The 12,960-nt window shown below is 42.8% G+C and overlaps 1 protein-coding gene across 1 annotated transcript in view; it reads right to left on the bottom strand.

Moving 5' to 3' along the window:
- The window catches only part of LOC139370559 (voltage-gated delayed rectifier potassium channel KCNH1-like), a 53,835-nt gene that overhangs the window by 24,717 nt on the left and 16,158 nt on the right, over positions 1-12,960 (bottom strand). Inside the window, exons 9-10 of the mRNA XM_071110132.1 lie at positions 6,460-6,659; positions 1,281-1,533 (exon numbers count right to left, since the gene is read on the bottom strand). Coding sequence (XP_070966233.1) covers positions 1,281-1,533; positions 6,460-6,659 — 453 coding nt within the window. The remainder of the gene's footprint in view (positions 1-1,280; positions 1,534-6,459; positions 6,660-12,960) is intronic.

The following is a 12,960-nucleotide window of genomic DNA, read 5'->3' as shown; positions in this document are numbered from 1 at the left end:
ACACCTACAGTGCCTTTTAAATGAAAGTGTGACCAAGTTCTCTTCACAGGTCCCAGTCATTTCAGAAAGTGTCCTTTTGTCTTCATTTGACTTCTTATGTGGTTAAACCTAACAGATGTAGGATCTTAATGATTATTATTTGTTTTATTGTTACATATTGTATACTGGATAGGTGCAGTGAAATGTGTTGTTTTTACAGGGTCAGACAGAGTAGTACAGTGCCTCTGGTGCAAATGATGTTTAAGTGCATTGCTCAAAGGCACATCAACAGTTTTATTTTACTTTCCGGTTACTGGTCAACGCTCAAACCACTAGGATACCCGCCGCCCTGTTTGACCACCCTGTTGCAGGAGAACTTTCCTGCAATGCGGATATTTTTAACTTGTAGCATATGAGGTTTAAAAAAGGCTTCTGAAGTTTGTCATTTTCACTTTGAAATTTCAGACTCAATTTTCAGAAGAAAAAAAATCCATCATATTCTACATAATAATTCACATTTCCTGTTGCTGCAGGATTATTTTCCTGCTGTAGCAAACTGGCTCAAATTAAGATCCTACATCTGTACGTCACCTCCCGAGAATCACACAAAGCTGATTTTGTTAATTACAGGTAGGACTACTACTGTTTGCTTGGACACTGCTAATTTTCACAACATTCGTTTCCACATAATATGGCCTCATGAGAATCGCCCTAAGGGGTTGCATAGATATTGTCACGGCTCTTATCAAAAAACGACTTAATGCATAAAAATAGAGTTTGCTCAATGTAGGCCCTTGAGCATACTTCCTGAACAGATTGAACAGAATAGGAACGCTTTTATTCACTTTTCATTAAAAAAGAAGCACAGATGTAATTTGCTATTATGAGGCTGGTTTACGCTTTAAAGCAGCAGACATGAACTTACATCAAGGGGTGGATCTCAGCAATCAGAGTCTCTAGTGTCGTCTTGAATACTAATGTGATGCAATACCTTACAGCCAGGTGTACACAAACAGGAAATAAATGTTTTTCAGCACAATCCACTTTACTCTGACCTCAATTTCACCAAATGAGCAATAATCCAGGTCCATCAATGCTCTATGCATTTAAAGGTCACTAAGAGTAATATGGACATGAAAACACACCATTTTAGGGTGCAATTGTTTTCGAGTGTCAGATTTTGACTATACATACAGATACCAAAGATGGCCTCTTGGCCATGTCTCCCTCTTGTCTTCTAGCCTCAATGGCACTTCCTGGATAAATTAAGGTTTAAAAATTAAGAATAAATAAACCCTCACCTAATATGGCCACAACCTCCTCGTCCTGGATGACCTCCAAGGACCCGGACACCACAAAGCAGAGGCTGTCTACGCTTTCGCCCGCGTGGTAGATGAGGTCTCCGGGGGCACTGTGGATGGTCTGGAACTCCATGGCCAGAGCCCGTAGGCACCCGTCGCTCGCGAGACGGAAGGCTGGGTGCTCTTTGAACACCTTTCTGTTAAGATGGACGCAAATGTCCGCCCGCATGTCCTTGGGGCAGATCTGCAACACCTGCGTAAAACTAAGGTTACTTATACATATTCACAAATTGGTTGTGGTATTTTCTCATGGAGTTGGTAAACATCAACAAATAGGGCACTGATAGCTGTCAGTGTAGCTAGTTAGCATGCTAACCTTATCTAGCTATCTTTCTAACCTTGTCTAACTAGCTAATGTTATGGTGTTGCATTTTATTTTATTGCATTTTTTTACAACATCATATTCAAAAGATTAGCCAGCTGGCACTATGGCTTGTTCTGGAGCTGGATTTGTCATAAGCATTGACTTATGGAAAAGTTTGCCACAGATGGAAACCACTGCCCCATCTTTGACTTCGCCATATATTGTTATCTACAAAGTTTTGGCATCGTTCATAAATTGCAGCCGCAAATCCACCTTATAAATAGATGAAATGATAAGATGAAGCCCCAGTAATATGGTTAACTATTGAAAGATAGCTGATATGCGTTTTTATACATTGTAATGGACATGGTGCAATCTTTGGCAGGAAGGCTTCTCGTAGGCTTTGCCTGCGGTACAGCAAAGCCAAGTCAGCCTGTGCTCACAGGGGAAGTGAAATTATAGCCTACAATGACTGCTCATGATCATGCATGCCACAACGACATGTACAGTTGAAGTCAGAAGTTTACATACACTTAGGTTGGAGTCATTAAAAGTCGTTTTTCAACCACTCCACAAATTTCTTGTTAACAAATGATTGTTTTGGCAAGTCGGTTAAGACATCTACTTTGTACTTTGCCTACTTTTACAGACAGATTATTTCACTTATAATTCACTGTATCACAATTCCAGTGGGTCAGACGTTTACATACACTAAGTTGACTGTGCTTTTAAATAGCTTGTATAAACCCCATGGGACCACGCAGCCATCATACCACTCAGGAAGGAGACGCGTTCTGTCTCCTAGAGATGAACGTACTTTGGTGCGAAAAGTGCAAATCAATCACAGAACAACAGCAAAGGAACTTGTGAAGATACTGGAGGAAACAGGTACAAAAGTATCTATATCCACAGTAAAATATGTCCTATATCGACATAACCTGAAAGGCTGCTCAGCAAGGAAGAAGCCACTGCTCCAAAACCGCCATAGAAAAGCTAGACTACGGCCTCCCGGGTGGCGCAGTGGTTAAGGGCGCTGTACTGCAGCGCCAGCTGTGCCATCAGAGTCCCTGGGTTCGCGCCCAGGCTCGGCCGCGACCGGGAGGTCCGTGGGGCGACGCACAATTGGCCTAGCGTCGTCCGGGTTAGGGAGGGATTGGTCGGTAGGGATCTCCTTGTCTCATCGCGCACCAGCGACTCCTGTGGCGGGCCGGGCGCAGTGCGCGCTAGCCAAGGTTGCCAGGTGCACGGTGTAGCCTCCGACACATTGGTGCGGCTGGCTTCCGGGTTGGATGCGGGCTGTGTTAAGAAGCAGTACGGCTGGTTGGGTTGTGTATCGGAGGACGCATGACATTCAACCTTTGTCTCTCCCGAGCCCGTACGGGAGTTGTAGCAATGAGACAAGAAAGTAGCTACTACAACAATTGGACACTACGAAATTGGGGAGAAAAAAAAAAGAAAAAAAGAAAAAAAGAGAAAAGCTAGACTACCCATCTTTTTCTGTTCTGGGAATAGGGGGCTAATTGCACATGATTACCTCTGAACCTCTTATTGTGTCAAATGTTAAGAGGTCATACCCAACAGGCATTTGCAGGACCAGGTCAGGAATAATTCTAATTTAGGATGAGCACAATTAGGACCGGTAATGTTGAAGTATGACAGTAGTTGACAGAACATCAGATTGTATTTGTAGTTCAGTATGAATCTATTCCCTTTTGACATAATACAATAATAAAAATAAATTGTTGCATCATTCCCCATCATTCAAGACGATTCGACGCGTATCTAGATGCATGGGCTCCGCTACGATACAGGAACACTAAGTTTTAGTTTGAAACAATTTGGTGCGATTCGGTTGAATTAGAGAATGAATCAACGCGATATGATTCGATACACTGATAGTTGTTGCATAAACACATTCATTTTCCATTCTAAATTCAAATCTGCTGCTGATGGAGCTCTTGAGCTGGGCCTGTCTGAGCTGGATCTGTCTGAGTTGATGTGTACATGTGCATGTGGAAATTATGTATACCAGGGTTGCCCAACCCTCTTCCTGGAGATCTACCGTCCTGTGGGTTTACAGTCCAACCCTAATTTAACACACCTGATTCTACTAATTAGCTGCTCAACAAGACCTTAACTATCTGAATCAGATATTCTAAATTAGGGTTGGACTGAAAACCTACAGGACAGTAGATCTCCAGGAAGAGGGTTGGGCAGCCCTGGTGCATACTGTGTAGGCACCTAATCTGAGCCATAAAGGAGACTTGCCATCTACCACTCTATCAGATTACCACCCACCACGCTAGTAATGTAAATGTATCAACATTTATCGTTTACAAATTAGCTATGACATAGCCAGTAACTATTTAGCACAATTTTGGATCATACCATCTCAAAATCGAATGGTTTTGACCATTTGGAAGTGTAGTGAGTTTATTTTTTCCTCCCACTTTAGCTATGATCAGTGCACCTCCCAAAAGTGATTCCTTGTTATGAAATGATGAACTTTGACCTGTATGTCTAAAAATGACCATGTACACTGATTGTTTAAAGTAAAACTAACCACACTATTGCTGATGGGTTTTGTGCAGCAAAACTATTGCTGAACAATCTAAATCAAATCTATTGTAAACCACGCTCAGCAGGTACAGTGGCTTGCGAAAGTATTCACCCCCCTTGGCATTTTTCCTATTTTGTTGCCTTACAACCTGTAATTAAAATGTATTTTTGGGGGGGTTGTATCATTGATTTAGACAACATGCCTACCACTTTGAAGATGCAAAATATATTTTTTTGTGAAACCAACAAGAAATAAGACAAAAAAAACAGAACTTGAGTGTGCATAACTATTCACCCACCACAAAGTCAATTATTTTTACAGCAATTACAGCTGCAATTCCGTATGTCTCCATAAGCTTGGCACATCTTGCCACTGGGATTTTTGCCCATTCTTCAAGGCAAAACTGCTCCAGCTCCTTCAAGTTGGATGGGTTCCGCTGGTGTACAGCAATCTTTAAGTCATACCACAGATTCTCAATTGGATTGAGGTCTGGGATTTGACTAGGCCATTCCAAGACATTTAAATGTTTCCCCTTAAACCACTCAAGTGTTGCTTTTGCTGTATGCTTAGGGTCATTGTCCTGCTGGAAGGTGAACCTCCGTCCCAGTCTCAAATCTCTGGCAGACATATCATTTTCCTTGATGGTCAAAAATCTTATTTTTAGTCTCATCTGACCAGAGCACCTCCCACATGACTTTTGGCGATCAACAAAAGTGTTTGCTTATTTTTTTCTTTAAGAAATGGATTATTTCTGGACACTCTTCTGTAAATCCCAGCTCTGTGGAGTCTACGGCTTAAAGTGGTCCTATGGACAGATACTCCAATCTCCACTGTGGAGCTTTGCAGCTCCTTCAGGGTTATCTTTGGTCTCTTTGTTGCCTCTCTGATTAATGCCCTCCTTGCCTGGTCTGTGAGTTTTGGTGGGCGGCCTTCTCTTGGCAGGTTTGTTGTGGTGCCATAGTCTTTCCATTTTTTTGTAATAGATTTAATTGTGCTCCGTGGGATGTTCAAAGTTTCCGATTTTTTTTATAACCCAACCCTGATCTGTACTTCTCCACAATTTTGTCCCTGACCTGTTTGGAGAGCTCCTTGGTCTTCATGGTGCTGCTTGCTTGGTGGTTCCTCTTGCTTAGTGTTGTTGCAGACTCTGGGGCCTTTCAGAACTGATGTATATATACTGAGATCATGTGACAGATCATGTGACACTTAGATTGCACACAGGTGGACTTTATTTAACTAATTATGTGACTTCTGAAGGTAATTGGTTGCGCCAGATCTTTAATAGGGGCTTCATAGCAAAGGGGGTGAATACAGCACCTTTCTGTTTTAAATCTCTTAGAATTTGTGGAAAGTTTTTTTCCATTTCACTTCACCAATGTGGACTATTTTGTGTATGTCTATTACATGAAATCCAAATAAAAATTACAGTTTGTAATGCAACAAAATAGGAAAAACGCCAAGTGCGGGATGAATACTTTTGAAAGGCACTGTATATCTAGATGAGAGTTATGTTTCTGGTAGCTTACTTTTATTCTGGTTAAAACACAATTTTCAACAGTGCATTGATCACAATAACCTAGCAAATTACATAGGTTGTCACTCAACTAATAAACCCTAATTTCATGTAAGCCATTTTAGCATTCGAACACAGATGTGCAAGATCAGGAACAGGCCTTCTACCTCGCTTTGGTCAGCGCACGAAGCTGGGCACAGTGTGCAGTTTGACTACGCTACTGATATTCCCTGGGGTTGTTCGGCATGCAAAATGACTTGTAGATCAATGACTGTCAACAGTTACATGCTTTTATTTTGACACTGAAGGAGCGGACACATCAGTTGTCACAAAATATGAGGTCGTTTTGGAAGGTAAAAAGAAAGTAAGATGAGAATTTTTTTTTAGTGAATCGGCGGTTCGTAACGTCTGAATTGATTTTCTGACCAATGCATGTTACATTTGGATCGGTATGGGGTCCGAGGACTGATGCAGTCATATCTTAAAGATTTGAATCGGGGGCCGATGAGTATTGGTAAATAATTTCATCCCTAATAAATTGTATCAATATAATAATAATTATAATAAATGTATAATAATGGTATAACAACGATAACATAATACCACCAACACATACCAGTAATATCCATGGTGATGCATAACTTTTGCTTCCTCTCACAGACCAACTTAGCCATAAAATAAAGATGCATACTGTGAGATGGCAACAAAATGGTATGGAAGGTTTGTACAACGTTTGCGTTACCTTGTCTGTATCGATGCCTCTAGACATGGACCACGTGGAGACAATGTAGTCCATGACGCGTTCGCTGAGCCCCTTGGGCACCTGGTAGAGCTTGAGGAAGTCGCGGACGCTGTTGAGCATCTCGTGGTAGCGGTTGGTGTTGGCGTACATCTGCTGGAAGATGGTAGTCACGTTACCGAAGATGGTGGCATACAGGAGTGCTGGAAAAGACCAATAAAGAGTGTGGTCAATGTACTGGCAAATATGGCGTACTGTAAATGTGTCAACTAATGGATTCTAGCAAACGCTCCAAGGGACCCTTAAAATGATGAGCTGGTGAGTATAATGGTTTTGAGTTTATTAGCATTTTTCCAGTGACAAGACTGTTCAGTGTATTATTAATTGTGAAAGAACAGAGCACTAGGGACCCAAAGGAACCATTCTTGACAGTCTGTAAATCTCTCACAATAATATCCCCATATTCACAGTCATAACTTGGAAACATCATTATGCGCCCTTGCAAATGCAGCGACGAGTGTAACAAAACAACAGTGGCATGTTACATTTATCATATCTTCTTCTCCATGGACATTATCCCTCCATTGGTCATAATGGGCTTTTGGAGATGGTCTGTAAACACAAATGGTGTCACGCTCTCTCTCACTTCCCACTGACTGCTAACCAATCAGCCATCGCTCATTCTGTGTCTCGATCCCGCAGCTAGCCAATCAATATTGGCTCTCACAATTCATACCCATGTCAGCACTTTGCCTGACAATGTGTCACCCTATTCCCCTGCCAGTGTCCCACTCCTTCACAGCAGGGTCAGAGAAATTGATAGAGGTCCTGTCAACCATTAGTGACACTGGTGGCATCCATTTTCAAGGGAAGTGAAACATAGTGCTTGTTTTCATTCGTTCAGGTGGCACACCTTAATCCCTGGCTTTATTATAACCAAGGGGTCATCATAATTGTTATAGGGGATATTGTGCAACCTTGCAAAGGACGTTTTAGAAGGTGGATGACATGACTATATTACTGAAGTTGTGGTGTTCTTGTTGACGCAATCGATCCTCGCAGAGGCAGCGAGCGAGCACAACAGGTAAACAGTCAGGGGGACGAAAGAGGGCCTGTCAGATACACAATGGGGCGACGCTCAGAGGCATTAGGCTGGGCTAAAAATGTCTGTGTCATTTTTCCAGCACAGCAGTGATGAGTGACGGGCCAAATAGACCTTTCTGATCAAGCCACACAACTGAATTATGGGTAGCCGCCTGGGATAAAAATGCAACAGTATACTGTTGACTCCTGTTAAATGCAACAGCTTGGGACTGTCTTGACAACCTACACTAAGCTGGATCATTCAGTTATCAGAAGAAATGTCAAGGATCTCTCTGTACTTTGCTCCGTTCATCTTTCCCTCGATCCTGACTATTGTCCCTGCCGCTGAAAAACATCCCCACAGCATGATGCTACCACACCATGCTTCACCATAGGGATTGTATTGGTCAGGTGATGAGCAGTGCATCCAGACGTGACGTTTGGCATTCAGGCCAAAGTGTTCCATCTTGGTTTCATCAGACCAAAGAATCTTGTTTCCTCATGGTCAGAGTCCTTTAGGTGCCTTTTGGCAAACTCCAAGTGGGCTGTCATGTGCTTTTTACTGAGGAGTTGCTTCTGAGTGCTGCAGAGATGGTTGTCCTTCTGGAAGGATCTTCCATCTCTACAGAGGAACTCTGGAGTTCTGTCAGAGTGACCATCGGGTTCTTGGTCACCTCCCTAACCAAGGCTCTTCTCCCCTGATTACTCAGTTTGGCCGGGCAGCTAGCTCTAGGAAGAGTGGTTCTTGTGGTTCCAAACTTCTTCCATTTGAGAATGAGGGCTGCGTGTCTTGGGGACACGCAGCCGTCATACCACTCAGGAAGGAGACGCGTTCTGTCTCCTAGAGATGAACGTACTTTGTTGCGAAAAGTGCATATCAATCCCAGAACAACAGCAAAAGACCTTGTGAAGATGCTGGAGGAAACAGGTACAAAAGTATCTACATCCACAGTAAAACAAGTCCTATATCGACATAACCTGACCTTCATGTCTTAAAGTAATGATGGACTGTCGTTTCTCTTTGCTTATTTGAGCTGTTCTTACCATAATATGGACTTGGTCTTTTACCAAATAGGGCTATCTTCTGTATACCACCCCTACCTTGTCACAACACAACTGATCTGCTCAAACTGCTCAAACGCATTAGGAAGGAAAGAAATTCCACAAATTAACTTTTAACAAGGCACACCTGAAATGCATTCCAGGTGACTACGTCAAGATGCTGGTTGAGAGAATGCCAAGCGTGTGCAAAGCTGTCATCATGGCAAAGGGTGGCTACTTTCAAGAATATAAAAGTATAAAATATATACACTTTTTTGGTTACTACATGATTCCATATGTGTTATTTCATAGTTTTGATGTCTTCATTATTATTCTACAATGTAAAAATAGTACAAATAAAGAAAACCCCTTGAACGAGTAGGTGTGCCCAAGCTTGTGACTGGTACTGTGTACTGGAAAATTAAAGCAGGCATTGGTCTCACTGAGGATCAGAGATTCTGAGGTCAATTCGAGTTCTTATTTTACAGTAGTGGAACCTTCTACATGTGACATTCTTCACACTAACTAGTGGAAATGTAACCAGGCTTTGGGGCTAGGAGAAACTGGGGTAGTGAAACTATTCTGTGTGTGGTCTGCCGAACCAGGTGCTTTCATAGGGATCATCCATTTTTACCATTGGATTTTTGAGGCGGCTCAAGAAGTAGTCTCAGGGACTCAGTGCATCAATAAAAAAAAATCAGTCCAAGTAATAAGGCACAGCAGATTTAGAGTAATTTTAGATTGTTAAGATATTCACAAATTACTACGGTAATGAGCTAAAATGGTCTACCTGGACATTGGTTGCCATGGCAACAACTTCCCACAAATCTAGTACCATGCAGTGGTCCTAACACTCAGTGTGTTTGATTGTCCGTGCAACACATTAAGTGTGACTCCTAAATCTAAATTAAACCCAGAGCTAGCTGACAAGCCACTTAGCTCATGTCTGGGGCTTATTCCAGGCTGGCTCGCACACAGTCATTCCTCACAGTGTAATCACCTTGCTCTGAAGGCACAAACTCTCACTACTTCTCAACTCCAAATGTTGCCTCATGGGGGGAGTGATCACCATTAGGGCTTGCCGTCAAGCACAGGGTCTCTCTTTGGTGACACTTGGATAAGGCAGCAAGCTGGGTTTTAGCTGCAGGTAGCTAACTGTCAGAGTGAGGAGTGTGTGTGTGTGTGTGCGCGTGTGCTAGGGTTGGAATTGCATGTTGCCCAGAGCTTTTGTTCTAGATCATTGACACCGAATGTGTCTGCTGGTTGTGTGAGACAATACGAGTCCAAAACACCCCCTGTGATCGTATATTCCCCAGGACTGTTAGGCTTGAACCATTGCCATCGCACTGCACACTGCCCTATCCCATCTGGACAAGAGGAATACCTATGTAAGAATGCTGTTCATTGACTATAACTCAGCCTTCAACACCATAGTACCCTCCAAGCTTGTCATTAAGCTCGGGCCCTGGGCTGAACCCTGCCCTGTGCAACTGGGTCTTGGACTTCCTGACGGGCCGCCCCCATGTTAGGAAACAATACCTCCACTTTGCTGATCCTCAACACAGGGGCCCCACAAGGGTGTGTGCTCAGGCCCCTCCTGTACTCCCCTGTTCACCCATGACTGTGTGGCCAAGCACGCCTCCAACTTGATTACCAACAATGACAAGACAGCCTACAGGGAGGTGAGGGCCTTTGCGGAGTGGTGCCAGCAAAATAACCTCTCCCTTAACGTCAACAAAATGAAGGTGCTAATCGTGGACTTCAAGAAACAGCAGAGGGAGCACGCCCATATCCACATCGACGGGGCCACAGTGGAGGTGAAAAGCTTCAAGTTCTTCGGTGTACATGTCACTGACAATCTGAAATGGTCCACCTACACAACAGCGCCTCTTCAACCTCAGGAGACTGAAGAAATTTGGCTTGGCCCCTAAGACCCTACAAACCTTTACAGATGCACAATTGAGAGCATCCTGTCGGGCTGTATCACTGCCGGATATGGCAACTGCACCGCGAGCAACCACAGGGCTCTCCAGAGGGTGGTGCAGTCTACCCAACGCATCACCGGGGGCACACTGCCTGCCCTCCAGAATAACCACAGCACCAGATGTCACAGGAAGGACAAAAAGAACTTCAAGGACATCAACCACTCGAACCAGGGCCTGTTCACCCCGCTATCATCCAGAAGGCGAGGTCAGTACAGGTGCATCAAACCTGGGACCGAGAGACTGAAAAACAGCTTCTATCTCAAGGCCATCACTGTTAAATAGCTATCACTAGCCGGGCACCACCCGGTTACTCAACCTTGCACCTTAGAGGCTGCTGCCCTATATACATAGACATGGAATCCCTGATCACTTTAATAATGGAACACTAGTCACTTTAATAATGTTAAACTTACTGCTTTGATCAGTTCATATGTATATACTGTTTTCCATTCTACTGTATCAATGCCACTCCGACATTGCTCGTCCTAATATTTCTATTGTTAAATCCATTATTCTACTTTTAGATTTGTGTGCATTGTTGTGAATTGTTAGATACTACTGCACTATTGGAGCTAGGAACACAAGCATTTCGCTACACCCGCAATAACCTCTGCTAAATATGTGTATGTGACCAATACAATTTGATTTGAACCAGCTAACTTGTGATTTACACCAAAAGGTCAAAATCTTTAGTGCCTATAGTGGCAGTTGCATGAATCAGAATCTCCATTGAAACTTATTTTTAGGGGTAGGCAGGATGTCAGTCAACCTACCAAAGTGGTCCCCTGTCATCCTGTACTGGCCCTGGGTGCCAAGCGCCAAAACAAATGTTCTACTTGGCTATTTTTCAATTGCTGACAACTCAGAATCAGTATAAACTGGCACTAGGATTGTATCAGTGGGTCATATGGGCTCATAAAATGTATTTCAATGCACTACATTGGCATCACTATTCTGATGCATAATACCCATTGTCTTCAGCCAAGCCTACCTGATTTAGCTCATGGGTTGAGTCCTGTACCCCCCCCCCCCCCCCCCCCCCCCCCCTTGGACGCGTCACTCCCACTGAGCGAGCAATGAGCCAAAGAAGGGAAAATGTGCACTATGACAAAATAGACAAATACCTGGCACCATCTGCATATACAATAGGGTATTGTTTGAAAGCATGACACTTCAAATGTACAGTACCAGTCAAAGGTTTGGACTGCTTTGCACACTCTTGGTATTCTCTAAACCAGCTTCACCTGGAATGCTTTTCCAACAGTCAAGAAGGAGTTCCCACATGGTGAGCACTTGATGTCACCAGCAAAGCATCCCTACACAATACACCACCTCCTCCATGCTTCACAGTGGGAACCACACACCAAAAATCTAAAATTTAGACTCATCAGACCAAAGGACAGATTTCCACCGGTCTAATGTCCATTGCTCGTGTTTCTTGGCCCAAGCAAGTCTCTTCTTCTTATTGGTGTCCTTTAGTAGTAGTTTCTTTGCAGCAATTAGACCACGAAGGCCTGATTAACGCAGTCTCCTCTGAACAGTTGATTTTGAGATGTATCTGTTACTAGCATTTATTTGGGCTGCAAATTCTGATGCTGGTAACTCTAATGAACTTATCATCTGCAGCAGAGGTAACTCTGGTTCTTCCTTTCCTGTGGCGGTCCTCATGAGAGCCAGTTTCATCTTAGAGCTTGATGGTTTTTGCGACTGCACAAATCTTCCCGGATTGACTGACCTTCATTTCTTAAAGTAATGATGGACTGTCGTTTCTCTTTGCTTATTTGAGCTGTTCTTGCCATAATATGGACTTGGTCTGTTACCAAATAGGGCTATCTTCTGTATACCACCCCTACCTTGTCACAACACAACTATATTGGCTCAAACGCATTTAGAAGGAAATAAATTCCACAAATTAACTTTTAACAAGGCACACCTGTTAATTGAAATTCATTCTAGGTGACTTCCTCACAAAGCTGGTTGAGAGAATGCCAAGAGTGTGCAAAGTTTTCATCAAGGCAAAGGATGGCTACTTTGAAAAATGTAAAATATAAAATATATTTGGATTTGTTTAACACTTTTTTGGTTACTACATAAATCCACATGTGTTATTTCATAGTTTTGATGTCTTCACTATTATTCTAATATGCATAAAATAATCAAAATAAAGAAATACCTTTGAATAAGTAGGTGTCCAAACTTTTGACTGGTACTGTATATGAAGTGAATTTTCTCATTTTAGTCAATTCCTCTTTTGAGAACATTTCCATAATGTATTCTATTTGAGGATTACAACTGCTATGTTGAATTTGTGTTCAAACAAGTCATCATTACTGGCCCAAAAAAAGAGAATATGACTTTATTAACTCGAAAAGGAGAAGTATTAGCTAACTCTCAG

The sequence above is a fragment of the Oncorhynchus clarkii genome, chromosome 17 (genome assembly GCF_045791955.1).
Source record: "Oncorhynchus clarkii lewisi isolate Uvic-CL-2024 chromosome 17, UVic_Ocla_1.0, whole genome shotgun sequence".
Taxonomy (NCBI): domain Eukaryota; kingdom Metazoa; phylum Chordata; class Actinopteri; order Salmoniformes; family Salmonidae; genus Oncorhynchus; species Oncorhynchus clarkii.
Note: the sequence above shows the minus strand (reverse complement) of the source record. Positions and strands in the feature narration are given on the sequence as shown.